We start from the raw sequence: 16,568 nt of genomic DNA, 5'->3' as shown, positions 1-16,568 counted from the left end.
CAAAACAACAAATGCCTCCGTAACTACGATGTTCCCCTTATCTACTTGTCTTAACTGTGGCTGCTATCTAAACAAAATACCCAATAGTCATGCTCAGCAGTTTCAGCTATTGGTTAGTTACATAAGCAGCCTCCATTTTGGAATTCAACTTCAGTAGATTTCACCCTAAAATATGTGTCAGACATCACATAAGGGATGGCGACACATACATAACACCCATTTGGATGTTCTTTATATTTCACTGGGTTAGGGGGTTAATGGTGAGATGCTCTTTGTAATGAAGATGTCTTCAGACATTGTAGTTTGAATTTCACTCCTTCAATATGATTCAAAATGGCCCCTTAGTCTGTTAACAAGCATGCTATACTAATTATGAATTTCTTATCATATTTAAAACATGAAGGAAATTAAATTACAATCAGTTTTAGAGAAAGAACGAAGCATGGCTCAGAACCTTTCTGAAAACTACAAATGTTTTATTCAGAATTGTGTCGTTTTGTATAAAAATAAAGTTGTTTGGAAATAGTTCTCATTTCAGTGAAATATTACACAAGCCATAATACAAACCATACAGTCATTCTGGTGCCAGCTGTCAAGTTATGGGGCATATAGCCTCTATGTGGAAAACGCATTTTCAAGCATTTTTTCCACACACTACATTAAAACACGATCTGCACAAAGCACTTAACAAGAACACAAAATACTGCAAACCAGACATTCTGATCATACAGAACATTTGAAATGAGTATACTTTCAATTTTTGCACAATAGCCCTAGACAATCTCCATCTCAATGATCACTCTAACAAAGCCAGTTTTGACTAAGGAATCTATTAACAAATATTTGTCTATGTGCAAAGGCAATGGTCTTTGTTCATTACACAGTGATATGTAGAAACTTCTGAGCCTCTGGTGAACCTCCACATAAATATGTGCCAGTATTTAGATAATTAAAATTCAATAGACAACTCTGAAGTATATTATAGTATATTATAACTTTTACAGGAGTTGAAATTATAAAAATACCTTTGGCATATTTGGGCAATGCTACTCAACAAAATGCGTTAAAATGATATCTCCTTCTAATGTGCCTCTTCACCTGAAATGTATTTAATTTTCATCATTTGGACCTTCCTATGACTTTCTGCACTTCAGTCACTATCAACTTTCGGACGGTTGTTGTGTCTTTTCCATTTTCCGCAGCCATCATCAAAGAAAGATGAAATTCATGCATCTGTTTTCCCCACTGACTTATCAATGCTTTTTCCCTCAGAGTTCTCCTCAAAACCAAGGACCGGGCCAGCTCTAGTCATCACGTCATTCTGGAAGAGCTTTTGGTTTGTGACATCAGCATGCATTGGTATTTTCATTACATGTTTTGTTTTGTCGTGTCCAATTTTTCTCAGAACTCTGGTCACATTGCGACATCACATCCATTGTTCTACCATCAATCGGGCAGCGGACTTCCATCAGCTCAGTTCCGAGGCGAAGGCTCTCCAGCAGGTTGGGTCTCCTCTAGCACCAACCTCCATTGGCAGCAGGTCCCATCTCACCCACTTTGTTTTTTTCTTTTCCTCTGGTCTTCATGGCACAGAGTGACATACAGCTCACTTGGCCACACGGTACACTGCCAGGTCGAGGGGCTCCTTACTAGGCACACACCAATCATCGGCCTCTTGGCTGACCTTGTAATGCCGCAGGGCAGTCTTGTTGAACACCGGCAACTTCTCCACAGAATCAGTGGACAGAGCCTGATAAAAAGAGCATTGAATAAATTATAGCATTATTAGGGGTGTAAATAACATACATAACAAGCTTACATTTAGGTGATCCATATGGTGTACCCAGCAGTGAACAGTTAAGGGAAGTAGCACAGTAATATGGACCTACCTTCATGTGAATAAATGCATCTGTGCCATAACCCTCCATGGAAAACAGCTGTAGGTCTCCCTGGAAGTAGCGAGCATAGAGGCGAGAGATGGGTAGCCCATAGCCAAACCCAGCCTGTAAGGAAACAAAAGAACAGTACATTAATGATGATGTAAAAGTATAAAGGCATTAAGGCCTTTGTTAATTCACATTGCTGAAGGGGTTTACAACTAAGATTATGTTCTTGGAGTGGTTGGTAACAGGTGTTGTCTGTAGCTGAACCAGGAGAAGTGGACTAATCTAGCCCTTTCAACAGAGCCTGTATAGCTTGAGTAGGTGAGGCAGCATAAGTAGATTTAAGTTGCTGGCTTGCACAGCCCTGGACTGAATATACTATATGTGGATATAAGAAGAAGCAGTTTGTGAGTGAGACTTTGCGTGTCCATGTGTACGTCTGCGTGCAGTGCATGAGTGTGTGTGTGTGTGTGTGTGTGTGTGTGTGTGTGTGTGTGTGTGTGTGTGTGTGTGTGTGTGTGTGTGTGTGTGTGTGTGTGTGTGTGTGTGTGTGTGTGTGTGTGTGTGTGTGTGTGTGTGTGTGTGTGTGTGTGTGTGTGTTCTTGCGTTTGTCACCCACTTACCAGTGGGGCTCTCTGGTGTTCCCCGATATTTGGTGTTGGAGCTGTAGAATACATGTAGCTGAAGAGTCTATCGATCTTCCTGAATGGAACACCGCCACCTCTATCACTCATCTGCAGAGAGACAGGGAGAGACAAGTCCAAACAAAACACTGTTAAGCAACATTCAGTTTCCCCTTCTGAAAAATGAAAGCATAACAGCAGATCAACTCAGAGACTGGGCTTGCCAGTACAGGGTGAGCATTTGAACTCAATGGATTGTGGCCATTTGGGCCTGCAGACCCAGCACTGACTGACCTACTCACGTTTATTCAAGGGGACGGAGCCTGTGGGGTCATGGCTGAGAGGCACAGTTCCTCATGGTTACTACTCTGGCAACTACCCTTAGCCAAGTGGTCTACATCTCCCCCTTTGGACTCCAATTGGAGCAAAGGTCAGTCAGCATGGCCGTGCCAGGCTAACTTGATTTGCTAATATGAGCCATGGCTGGCAGTTTACTACAGATGGATGACTGGTGGTACTAACAGGGTTACGTAAGATGTTTTTTGTGTGATCTAGGCCAAAAGACTGAGAAGCAGCACACAGCACCTCGTTGCGTGACTCTTCCACTAAGAAAGCCCACTGGAGGTTGTTGCAATTATGCTCAGGACTTCCAGTGGAAGCACAGCTTATTGGTATGTGAGCTCAGGATATACTCAGCAAGTGCCACACAGGTTTGAAAGAAAGTGGTATTCATCTTTATTGGGACCAAATCAAAGTTTAGGGTTGATACTCTCTGTGTTGCTGTGACTAACCTTAATTGTAAGGTCTTCTCCACCTAGGGCCACAGTGACTTTGAGTGCAGGAAGATTGTAGCTGTCTTCATGGTTCTCAATGGTTGCCCTCATAGAATTCTGTAAATAAAAAGTTATCATTTATTCGTTCATTTTATTCACCTCAAACTATGAAGAACATGGAGCATTTGATGTTTATGCGATCTTACCTTGAAGAGCTCAAACAACATATGGTACAAGTGGGAGGGGACATAAGATAGAGAGATTGGCTCGTTCCTTGTATTAGCTGCAACAGAATAAAAAAAAAAGACATGAATTTCCATCATGCCCATGCCCATGCCCATGTTGTTCAAACAAGTACGATATACAATCTGAGCTAAGAAAAACACATAAGAGATAGAAAGGGAGATAGAGAGATAAGGCCAGGCCCAAACATGTATCTGGGCAGCAGCTCACCATTGATCTCTCTCATCTCAAGCTCAGGAGCTCCCAGGTAGTACTGTTCACACAGCATCTTGGCGCTCTCAAAGGCATCTGTGGAACAGAACAGGCCAGGAATGTGAGGATAGGGAGTCGACATGGGAATAAGTAATTTAGTGTAGTAACACAGACATTCGATGAGGCAGCTGGTGTTTGGTTTTTGCTCCTGCTTACCTCGGATAACCTCAGTGACGTCGCACTGAGAGTCAATGCTCCCGATAGTGTAAGGATGAGCTGGATTGGTGGTCCCATCAAAGACAAGAGCTGCAGAAAAAGGGAACAGAGGAGAAAAGAGGTGGAAATAAGTTAGAGGGGCGAGGAGTTGGCTAGCCATAGTGCGTATCGGAGCCCAACGTTTGTGCCAGGGACAAAGGTGAATCATTTACACAAGCCAGAAAGAGCCAGCTTGGCTTGACACTTTCCATGACTAACCTCTAGTGCTTCAAAAAAAATGAGTCACCACGTATTGAGGTGGATGGATCAGGCTCTACTGATATCAAGCCAGAAAAGGTAGGGAGGGCCAGATAGACCTAATTTCTGTCCAGCACAGCTAACAAACACCTCTACCTCGTTCCTACTGGGGTAAAGGTCAAAAAACTGCTTCAGGCCTTCCGCTAGCTCAGCAGGAGAGTGTATTGAGGAAATGGAAAATGCTTACTTAGCAGGTTCAACAATGGGACGAATTTGCTGACAAAACGTTTGTCAATGACTGTCACTTGCAACTACTGAGGGCTTGGATTGTTTTTTGATACCATAGTGATTAAGAGGCTTTTTCAAGGATGACTTTAAATTATAGAGACATGTTTGATGTTTGATTAACTTAGCTAATAGTGTAATTTATTTTTAAAAGGATAGACCAAAACACTCACTGTGCTGGTTGATGAGCATACGAATAGAGATGCGGCTCATATAGAAGCGGTCCAGGAAGTACTGAATGTTCTGGCTGGTGACGGGGTCCGGACCGAACGCATCTTTGTATTCAATGATCCCCTGAGCCATGGTGGGCACCACGTCATTGTGCCGGTTCCTGATGGTCACCAAGGCATCATTAAACCTTTAATGAAAATGAATATGGGGGAAAAGGGGGGTTCAGTAAGCACGTGAAGGCCTTAATACAAACCACATGAAGAGCACTACTTTTCGTTAGATGGTGCATGTGACCTGCTGGACACTTACGCATCTAAAATCCTGTGGTCGTCAGGTCTCTTGTCAAGGAAGTCCAGGATTTCCATCAGACTTTGGATGTACCTGCAGGAACACAGACACACCGGAGGAATGAGATGTTGTCCCATCACCTCGCCGTTCCCTTCCCCTCAGATGCACAGCCCATTACGGTACACTGAGCTGGCAGAGTGAATACTGGCAGGGACAGGCCAGCTGCTGGCCTTCGAGGAGGGGTACTTTTCCACTGGTACTTTTCCAGTGTTTGTGCATCAGCCAGGCATCCCCCCTACCCCCTAACTAAGATACCAGCCTAGACCCCCACCCCCAACACACACACACACGTACACACAGAGCATTGCTATGCACACACCCATACATTCTTTCATCTGACACCCACTAACATGCAATCAATGCCTTTCCTCCAGGCTTGTGCCTCCATGAGGTAAACAAGTCCCCAGCTCTACATGGCAGCAGCAGCAGAGGCTGGCATTAGTCCTGCGCAAAGAACTCCATTGGCGTGCAACCAGCTGATTCACACACTAATCAGACAGACACAGCAGCTTATTACTATCCATGACCAAGTCATATGCCAGCACGGGCGAATGGGCCTTCCCAATTAACTAATGTACTGTAAATAGGGTGTGTGTGTGTGCATGTGTTTGTGTAGACGCAGATCCAATTTCAGATGTATACGTAGGCAATCAGGATTTGAACATCAGACTAACGTGCTTCGCATGAGGGACAATGTGTCCATGTGTAGGTATAGCTATTTCATAAAGATACACAGGCTGTGGAGGAATGGGAAGTAGAGGCTTCCCATTGAAAGCCGTAAAGTTATTCATATGTACCATTATCAGTTTGCGGCAAAGTCAGTTTTCTTTGTCTTTCATTCATTCTTTGCCTGGGGCTCTAAGGGACTGGGGCAGTCTGTGGTAAACATATAAATCTAACGGCTGCTTCCCACCCACCACTGCACCACACAGATGTCAGACATACCAGCCCCCTTTCTCAACCAATCAGAGCACAGTATTTCCTAGAAGCCCACTATGGCCCACATCCCCCATTCCCAATGGCCAAGGTAGTATGAGAGCAACGTCACTAATACTGGAGATGTTATGAAATTAAACAACAACCCCCCCCCCCCCCCCCAAAAAAAATCACCCAAATGTTTTTCAGGGCATTTCCTGCTGACTTGCCACTGTGCAATAATAACAATTTGCTATGGTTTCAAGATCATATTTCACACGGGCCACAGAACATTCTCATTAATACCATTTGTCTTAATAATGGTCTACATTTTCCCTCCTCCTTAAAAAAGTAAAAGTTTCCTCAAAGGTAAAAAAGAAAAAAAAATTTTTTTTTGAAAAGTGGTAATGTCATGTAATATAACGGCATAAAAGCTGTAGTATAGTGTCTAGTGTTTAATTTTACAGCAGTTTTATGATCTGAGCATTGTTCCAAATAGAGGCCCAGACTGTTGCAATCGTTGACAACAACAGCGTCCATAAGAACGTCCTGTTCCCTGTTCTGCGTCTGCAGAGAAAAAACCAACTCGACGCCTCCGCACGGCCACGGTCTCAAATTTCACTTCTCAAAGTTACACATACAGTACAGGCTATAGCTCGAAAGCAATTACTGTGCACACGTGAGCGCAGCACAACAAGGCACATGCACACGAGCCAGCGGTTTTAAAATAGCTCACTTTTTCATTTATGTTTCATATTTCGTTTCCAGCTCTCCAGTTTCATGAATTCACAGACTGCGTGGTTGTTCCAGAAGTTACATGCAGTCTATATGTCACCTATGCCCAACTGGCCAAAACTTTTGGTTATATATTCATCAAGGGAAGGGTTATACTTTATTTTTAATTCCTATGTAACTTCATACATACAACAACCTTAAAAATATGTGTGCAGTGCAACTAGAACTCAGAAGCAAGGTGGAACAATGTAGGACAAAGTTCAACAACTCTAACCCACTTCCCATGACATAACAGAGAGGTCCACTCGTCAAGAAAAATGGCATTGGTCTTTCAAAATTGACTTTACCTTTAACTAAATAACTTATTGGCTTACATATTATATAAAACAATTGTTTTTGTGCTTCGGTCTGATGTTATGGTATGTACAGTAACTACTACCGGATGTTTGCGCTTACCAGCTCTGCACAAGCTGCACAGATGGGGTGGAGAGCAGGCGGTCTGGCATGAGGCTAATCTCCTTCATGATGTTGGACAGCCGAACGGGCAGCTCTTGTCGCAGGAAGGCGAACGAGGTCTTCTCGCAGGCGTTTGTGGAGCCTATTAAACATTTAACGAGTATCAGCAATGTAGTATGCCACCTATGAATTGTTAGCATGCTATGTTCGGTTGTGATGTAAGGGATAATGTATTGTCCGGAGGTCATTCTCCAAAAATAATTCCCGACGGGGCGAACAACACCCCGACGCGCAGCGGAGGGTGTTTTTTCGTCCTGAAGGGAATTCTTTTTGGAGAATGACCGACGGACAATACATTATCCCGCTTATTATACGGTTACTTGCCAAAAACGATAGAAGACATTCCTCCAACATACCTCTTTTTAATGATTTAGTTGCCATTTCATGAGTCCCGTTTAGAAATAAATAGTTCTTCAAGCAAATAGAACTTTGAAGTTTCAGGTGTTGGATAGCAACCCATTACTTGCTGACTTCAAATTACTGTCTACTGTTGCGTTAAAATGACTGGACTTCTGGCGGAATGATATTAAAGATGTGAATTAGAAGTACAAAACCCGTTGTCAATGACAGCGGTCATTATCTTTTCGCAGCGGTATGTTAGCAGGAATTAATGTGACCTATGACGTAGGGATGGCCCAGTCAAATCAACGGTACTTTTTGGAACATTCTGAAGAGCCGTATAATAAGGTCCAATAACAATGCAGGGATATGTCGAGTTATTCTGTGTTTAAACATGACTGTAGTAGGCTATAGTCAAGTGAAACGCTATTGAACACTAATGGAATTGACAACATATCACGCTATCAGCTTCTCCATCATGAATTATCACTACCACCATCATCATCGTCAAATACAATAACATTGTCCACAGAAGCATCAACTAAGCAAGCAGACACCACACACACAAAACTAAGACATTAATCAAAAACAACAGCACAAAGCTGTTACTAAATATATGCAACAGCATGTCCAACTCACCAAAATCCAAGAATTGCTTCATTGACAGAGGAGATGGAGAGAATTTTGAGAAATGGTCTATCTGCTTGGGCACATTCGCCAGCGCAGCATTCTTCATGAGAAATCTTACGAACTTCATGGTGCAAATCCAGTAAAGATAAACCTTCCGAGTCGATCAAATAAAACAAGCTTCCGATATTCAGAAAGCAAAGAGTGTGGTTAAGATTGCTACTCCTGTCAGTTGTCAATCTACAGTACAGAATACCTGTGTACAATTATCTGAAGATATCAACAGTGGCCGAGGTCTTAAAGTTTACATCGGCAAAGAAGGAACGCCCATTCTAACACGTCTGTCCCCAAAGCCGTCCAATGAGGCGCACGAGGCTGACGCCTAAACACGCCCTGTAAGAATTTTTGTAAACAACTCTGGAGATCATGCAGTTCTGACAGACAAACGTTACCGTGATTTTACATAATGTGTTTGTCCAAAAGACCGCATGGAAAGTTAGCGCTGTAAGCTACCTCACAACAAGGTCACTTTCAAGTGTCTCTGACAGCAACAGCACTGTCCCGCTTTAGTGCTTTGGTGTTGGCAGTAGAAACAGTTGACCATCAGGTCGCGACGTTCTTTTCCGTGGCGTTCTACATCATTTTTTTTTTGCAAAGCATATACAATAACAAGTTGGCAACTGATATCATAACCATGCATACATGGCAGTAGTGTTGAGATAAGTTGTGAAATTAGTCTTATTTGCAGTGTGTATGATATACATAGTGCATAGGCTGGAGTGGACAGCATGTGAGAATGACTATCCTTCACGTGACCATATTCCATCACAGTTCATTTATTTAAAGATGAAACCAAAAGTAGTTGCTCATAATAAAACATGTCTCAGAAGTGGGAAATTGTTGCTTTAATCATCCAGTCATACAAAAGTAAGTAATGGAGCTCCCTAAGGCTCAGTGGTTGACCCCCTGCTCTTCTCTTTGTGCATGCTACCCTTAGGTGCTGGAATAGGGAAGTGTGGAATTAACTTCCATTGCTATGATGATAACACCCAACTATACCTATCCATGAAAACTGACAAAATTATACAACCTTGCCTGAAAGATGAAAGATTTCCAGCTCCTTAACACAGATACAACGGAGGCTATGATTGCAGGCACTAAGCAGTTGAATGCATTTGATTGCATCCCACTCACATTACGTGGTGTAACAATTGACCAAGACATCTCTTTTGTCTCACACATGAAACAAATCTAACAGACATCCTTTTTTTCCATCTACAAAATGCTGCCAAAATCAGAAAAGTTCTTTCCCTCCAAGATGCAGAAAAACCAATCCACACTTTAATTACGCTGCGACTAGACTACTGCAAAAATCTTCTTTCCAGATGTTGCAACTACTCAATAGAGACAGCCTCCAATTTATACAGAAACCTACTGCTCAAACACTTACTTGAACTAAAAAAAATATGAACACATCTCACCTGTAACTGCCTCTCTGCACTGGTTCCCTGTCAAAAGAAGAATTGATTTCGAAGTACTCCTTCTAACATACAAAGCCCTCAACAGCTCAGCTCCAAATTACCTTGTATTACCTTGAATTGGTTGACCCTTACTGCGCACCAAGACCAAGATCTCACCTATGACCTACTGTACGAACATATCTCACCTGTACCCACCTGTAATGCTATTTGCTGTCTACCCACTAAACTGTTCTACAACAAGTCCTTGAATACTGGCTGTCTGCATTTTTATCCACCCTCAATGCTGTATGTATCGTGGATACATCTTGTATGCATCATGTCTATATGCTGCATTTATGCTTATATGTATGAATTAATTTACTTGCCTCTGACTCTGTCTTCTCCTTCTATCCTCCCTTTCCTTCTGACCCCCAACCAACCCTTTATCTATCTCTCTTCTTAGTGCTTGTTTGAGGAGGTTCAGGCTCTGGGCTCTGTAAAAATACTATTGTAATTTTCATTGGTGCTATATAAAAAAGCCTCTTATTGATTAAGAAATAAAAATGGATGGTGACTGAAGAGAGATAATGCCATTTGGACAGCCTTTGGCATGTGGGAAAATGTACTTGTTCACAACATGACATTTGTCATTGTCACAGCAATGTAGTCAAGGGTAGAAGTTCGCGAAACTAGATTACATAATCTCTTATATGGACTCCATTCTGGAAAAAAATGAGTTTACAGTACACTGCTCCAACTATCCAGATATCAATCAATGTTGATGGTTTTGTAGTATCAGCTCTGCCCATGCTAACACCAAATACAGAATGCAGGTACACTGGTCTGACAGCAGGTATCCAAACCCTGTGTGTGTGTTTGTTTTCGACTTCATCAATGCCTGTAGCCCTCTCGAATGGGCCTTGTCATAAAAGGGTGGGATTCGTGACACAGGGTCACTGACACAATGTGGTGGCTGGGGGGAAAACAAGTCAACAATGTGCCGCACCAGAGATCAGCTGTGATGGGAATCCTGAGATTACTTAACCAAAATGGTGGATTAAGCGCTGCCCTTCTCCTCAACCCGCTTGCTAAGCATTGGCATGCCTGGCTGCGTGCCAGGAACTGTACTGCAATCATGAGCCAAAGGCCAATGGCAAACTTGATTTTTCTTTTATACTGCCGGGAATGACTATATCATGTCTGGAGCTGGACTGACTGGAAGGTGCTCGATGGGTTACTTTGATTAGTTAGAGTAGAATTACTATTAGGCCGTCCCTCCACGGTTTTGTGATCTTGCGTTTTCACAAGGTTTTTAACAAAGGATTTCCCACGGTTTTCTCTTATTACCGCAATATTAAAACAAAATAACCACAAAGTCATGGAATTTCTGAATTGATCATCCTCTGATTAGACCTGTTGTAGACTAGGCCCTAAATAATAGCTTAGTCGTGATCCAAAAGTTTTGCTTTCCTTAAGTATGTCCATGGCTTTCAATGATTCATAGAACAAGGGAAAGAACCATTCATAACCTTTCTGTCACAACTCCCTTGCTCTCTTGGTGATATCCAAATATTTGGGGGCAGAGACCTCTGTGTTCTGGTGCGGTGCCAGACGATGTGCCTGTGTCAGTGTTTACCGTCAGCTACTGGCACAGTAGTATGTAGGTGTGTGATGTGCAAGTGTCCTGTTTACCCAGTCACCGGCACATTACATGCATTCACAAGCATCCACTCCTCATCCTTGTCACTTGTCTGTGTATCACATGACTGTAATCCTACCTTATCTATGGTTCATCACAACACACCGTGGGGTTGGTACTATCTAGAAGGTTCATTTAATGAGATGAGTTGATCACATTGGAACTGCATTAATGTCAGGACGTGGAAACGTCCTAAATAGCTGAATGCTTGGCTACAATGGTTGTTGACTGAAGGAGAGTAAAAAGAGCGATGGAAACACTCATCTATTTTATGTGGGAACATTGTATTTTTGTTTTTGAATGTGAGCCTGATCTTGTACAGTACAGTGGCAACTGAAAGCATCCAGAACAGATAGCAGATATGCAAGGCATGGCTACGTTGACGCATTTTCAAGGTAATGATGTTTTAAGGGTCATGTTTTCCAGGGCAGCAAGGAAGTGTTTATGACTTGTGTGACATATTTCCACTGCAGCACATGAGCTGAGGTCACGAGAGGACTTTGTTTACAGCATATTGCAACTGTAGTTGACAGTGACCCGAATGATGTATGCCATACAAAGCTTAAGATCTGTACGAGTATATGTCGCCCTCTGCTGGATGAAAATAAAACAGTGAAAACATTTGGTATGATCACTGCATCTGTTGAAAATGATAACTAATGTCAGAGATTCATTCTTGCTTAAATCTACACTAAATTCGGTCTATGCTTGACTTAAGGAGTGACACTGCACTGAACTACAGAAGTCACCTAAAACAATGTTTAAAGTGAAAGACATTGTTTTTCAAGGTGTTGTGCATAGTCGCCTAAGCACAGAAATGGCAAAAACATCAACAAAAACGTTGTATATAGCATAGCAACATAACAACGTTGAGTTTAACTTTTATTGAGTTGAAAGCACAGACTATGCTTGCCGTTTTAGCAGATCTATCTTATGAGAGAGTTTTAGAGTTTTGTGATTTTTTTTTAACTCTTTAATTGCAACAACTATTTAAATGGTGATAACGTCAGGTTATCTCTGTTACCGAGTGATGATTGGACAAGATTTTTATTTATTTTGAAAAAAGAAAAAAAATAGTGTCTTTCTTATCAACATCAGCAGCAGGAAAGGAAAAAAGAAAAGGCTTATCATTGTGGTGTTAATTTGGCTGCTCCATTACAAATTACAGTGTAACATTGTAAGTGTACAGGCCAGAGTCTGACGTTACAACGAAGTATCAGCGTTATGACTGTCTTAGCTCTCCCAATAGTTTACCTCCAATTTTCTTATGTCTCAATGATTGAGCATGCCATCATTGAGGAAAAGTGTCCCCTTTGCAACTTGCCATTATTATTTTGGATTTTCTTTTCTTCCTCCTTCTACAAATTATGACAGGTGCTGCAGTTGTATGTGCCGGTTGTGAAATTCTTCCTCAAAGTTTTCTAGGTTATGCTCAAACTCGCAAAATGGCAGATATTAAATGCATGTTAGAATAACATGAAAATAACTACGTGCTTCGAGCCTGATTTATTGCTAACGCTTGTGTGGTATTGTGTCTTGTATAGGAGCCAAAGTGATCAATGTCACATGTTCACCCTAACACTAGACTGCCCTATTTGCCAATGTTTGTGTTGATGACGTTTGCATGCGTTTGTCCGTGATTTGCCTAATACAAGTACGCAAACTTTGCAAAAATAAAATACATTTGTTTGTTTTGCTTTTTCAATAACCTTGTTTTATGTCTTACTTACACCCCGTGGCCTACAAATCAAAGTCTTCTAAAACAAAATGCTTTTCAGTTTGTTTTGTCTTTTTCCACAGGTCTATAGACATTAAGATATTTAACACAAGCACAGGTGAAAACATGCATCAGCGAAAGGTAGATCAAAAAATAAATAATCTGCAGCAGTCTGTGAGAGTCAGATGAATTCACAGATGAGGAGCATACATCCCTTCAAATCAACGGATCTGAAGTGGAAAAGGTCAGCTGCTTCAAGTTCCTCGGGGTCAACATCAGCAATGATCTCACCTGGTCTGCCCACACTGATAAGGTGCTCAAAGCTGCCCGGAAACGCCTCTTCTTCCTGAGGAGACTCAGGAAGTTTGGCATGAATCCAGACATCCTAACCAACTTCTACAGATGCACAATAGAAAGCATCCTGACTGGTTGCATCTCAGTGTGGTTCGGGAGCTGCACAGACATGGACCATAAGGCCCTACGCAGTGTGGTCAGATCCGCTGAGTTCATCATCGGCAGAAAACTCCCATCCCTTCAGGACATCTACCACACAATATGACTCCGAAGAGCTGGCAGGATCCTAAAAGACTATCATCACCCATCCTTCAGACTGTTCACCCTGCTGCCTTCTGGTAGGCAGTTCCGAAGTATCCGGTCTCGCACCCGCAGACTGGAGAACAGTTTCTATCCTAAGGCCATCAGACTCCTAAATGGACAATAATGCACTCTCATCACTTTACACTTGCCACTTTACTCTACTCAGGCTCACTTTCACCGCTGTTTGCACTACATTTGCAATATTGCACCACCCACATACTTGAAGTGTCTATGTCTCTGTGTTCCATGGTTAGTATAGGTCCCATGTTAGTTCAGGTTATTATGTGTATAATATGTTCAGTATAGCTCATGTAGGTATGTTTATCTGTTTAATATCTGTTTAGTATGTGTATTTATGTTTAGTATCTATATTGTATATTTATTGTTTATCTAGTAGGTTTACTACTTTGTCTTTTCATATGTTTATCTTATGTTCAGTACCTATTGCTAAGTTATGTTATGTTATATCATGTTGGAGTACTTATATGTTGTGTTATGTAATGTCTGTTATGTTATGGTAGTGTGGTATGGTGTCCTGTCCTAAGAATTTCAGTGCCCAGTCCGACTCTGTTGTTCTGTGCATCTGACAAAAAAAAGACTTGACTTGACTTGACTTGACTTGAATTCTGTCATAGGCCATGTCTGTTTTATACAGAGTTACTGAGATAAAGAGAACATGAAGTATCACAACGTCTACGGGTGAGGTTGGTATAACTTGACTGAAAGCAGTTCTGCAAGAATTTGATTAAGCCCTTTCTTTGTTCCAGCACAATATGGTCTTTCACATGATATGTTTTGCACGAGAACGTTTGCCATTTGCATTATTTTTTATACACTAGATTATAAAAAATATTAAATATAAAATACTGCGAGAAGTTAACTAAACGTTTTGACATTCAAAACAAATTACTGGCCAAGGATCATATTCAGATTTACGTAAAACATAGTATTAGTTACATTACATAAATGTACATATGAGGTAGATAAATGCAATGAGTGATTCATGACAACGATACATCAAGTAAGGATGAGTCACAGTGGAAGTGACACAAATAGCCTGAAAGGTAGGGAGGGACAGAGTATCTGTGCATACACACACAGACACACATACAACGCTTTTGAATCATTAACAAACCAAACAACAACATGACATCCGACAAGTTCCAACGTTCCAAAAACCCTACTAGCTTCCAGCGAATGTCCCGTCCTTTTCAATAAGTTCTGTGGAAAACAATGTTCCTGGCTCCAGTTCAAAAATGTGGTTTGATGTTTCCACAGTAATGTTAGTTAAATCACATATTAGCACAGTTGTGAACATGCATCAGAGAAGGGAAGCTTGCTAAGCAGTGGCATACCTGGCTGCGGGCCAGGAACTGTACTGCAATCATGAGCCAAGGGCCAATGGCCAACTTGATGCTTTTATACTGCCAGGAATGACTACAACATGTCCTGGGACGGTAAAAAAGGCACATTAACTCTTTCTAGAAAGAAAAAGAGAGAGAAAGGGGAAAGAAGGAGAGTGGGACATTAAATAGAGGGCCGATCAAACTACAAATAGTTCCTGTTCTTAAAGGTGCAATAAGGATCAATAGCTATTCGCTAAAGGTATGCTAGAAGCTAAAACTAACGAAATCTCTTGAAATGTGCTGACTTTGACATTATGACAAACTAGTTACTCAACGACTGTCCTTACACAGTCAAACATCAAGCAAGTGCAACACAAGACTAAGCAAGACGGCAAATATGCTACTTACTAGATCAGCAGAAGGTAAACAAGTCAGGTCGGCGGGCTGCGGCAAGCGAAACTACAGAACACAGTTATATGCCTATCGACCCTGCTATGCCAATGGCACTGACGCGATTTTCCATATTAAATGTCATTGTAGCGCCCCAATTTTTTTTAAGCTGTTATTTTAAGGTTAAACTGCTTATCCTAACCCTAATCCTGAAGCATAATTGTTGCATAATGCATCTTTAACAGTTACTTGGCACAAAACCTTTGGCCACATGACATGGACAAATTAACAAATTCTAGTAGTCAGTGCAAACACCAATCGGGAAACCCATTAATTGGGGTTGTGGAATTGATTTTCTATAAAGAAAACAATGACAGCTGGACTGGCTCCTCAAAGGAGCTGTTCTGAAGCAGAGGCATTTGCTGTGAGACCATCAGAAGGGACTAAAGTGGTTCTCTCCTCACAGATGCTGCCTCCAGAAAAGACAGAGACGCTGGAGACATGCTGTTCCCATGCTGTTCCCAGCCTGCTGTTTTGGATATCCATGGACGTTTGCCAATTCTCAACTCTCACTGTGAAGTCACACTTACTCCAACTCAGAGAAATCAAGTCAGGGGAGGTCAGTTGATGACACTATCCTGAGCTGGACTGACTGGAAGGTGCTTGATGGGTTACTGTAATTAGTTAGAGTAGAATTACTATTAGGCCGTCCCTCCAGGGTTTTGTGATCTTGCGTTTTCACAAGGTTTTTAACAAAGGATTTCCCACGGTTTTCTCTTATTATCGCAATATTAACACAAAACGACCACAAAGTCATGGAATTTCTGCATTGATCATCCTCTGATTAGACCTGACGTAGACTAGGACCTAAATAATAGTTTAGTTGTGATCCAAAAGTTTTGTTTCCTTAAGTACAGTGCCTTGCATAAGTATTCACCCACTTGGATGTTTTACCCTTTTATTGCTTTTATAAATCAGTCATGGTAAATATCAGTTGGCTTTTTTTTTGGACAAAAAAAATCACAAAAAAGCCCTCTTTAATGTCAAAGTGAAAACAGATTTCTAGACAGTTATGTAAATTAAATAAAAATATGTAACGAAAATAAGTGATTGCATAAGTATTCACCCCCTTTATATAGACTGACCTGAGGTCCAGCCAATTGGTGCTAGAAGTCTCACAATTAGTGAAATGGGGATCAGTGTGCAGTGAATGTGTCTCAAGTGATTGTAGTATAACGACACCTGTGTCTGGAAGG

General features: G+C 41.5%; 1 protein-coding gene across 1 annotated transcript; it reads right to left on the bottom strand.

The window, feature by feature from the left end:
* Positions 1 to 497: 497 nt before the first annotated feature.
* Positions 498 to 8,356, bottom strand: LOC308379897 (pyruvate dehydrogenase (acetyl-transferring) kinase isozyme 2, mitochondrial-like). Its single transcript, XM_080857160.1, has 11 exons — positions 8,116 to 8,356; positions 7,078 to 7,219; positions 4,933 to 5,004; positions 4,626 to 4,810; positions 3,931 to 4,020; positions 3,733 to 3,810; positions 3,486 to 3,562; positions 3,298 to 3,396; positions 2,507 to 2,617; positions 1,890 to 2,003; positions 498 to 1,750 (listed from the first exon to the last, which is right to left on the bottom strand). Exons 1-11 carry the CDS (start codon positions 8,231 to 8,233, stop codon positions 1,607 to 1,609), a joined length of 1,230 nt encoding a protein of 409 aa, XP_080713286.1. The 5' UTR covers positions 8,234 to 8,356; the 3' UTR covers positions 498 to 1,606.
* Between the last annotated feature and the right edge of the window lie 8,212 nt (positions 8,357 to 16,568).

This window comes from Sprattus sprattus (genome assembly GCF_963457725.1).
Source record: "Sprattus sprattus genome assembly, chromosome: 18".
NCBI lineage: Eukaryota > Metazoa > Chordata > Actinopteri > Clupeiformes > Clupeidae > Sprattus > Sprattus sprattus.
This window is presented reverse-complemented; position numbering and strand designations above follow the sequence as displayed.

What these genes read in the sequence shown, in the direction of transcription:
- LOC308379897 (XM_080857160.1), bottom strand. Translation starts at nt 8,233, where the DNA reads ATGAAGTTCGTAAGATTTCTCATGAAGAATGCTGCGCTGGCGAATGTG. An exon ending in GACCACAGGATTTTAGATGC is followed by an intron (nt 4,811 to 4,932) that starts GTAAGTGTCCAG and finishes TTTTCATTAAAG; the next exon opens with GTTTAATGATGCCTTGGTGA. An exon ending in CGTCACTGAGGTTATCCGAG is followed by an intron (nt 3,811 to 3,930) that starts GTAAGCAGGAGC and finishes TCTGTTCCACAG; the next exon opens with ATGCCTTTGAGAGCGCCAAG.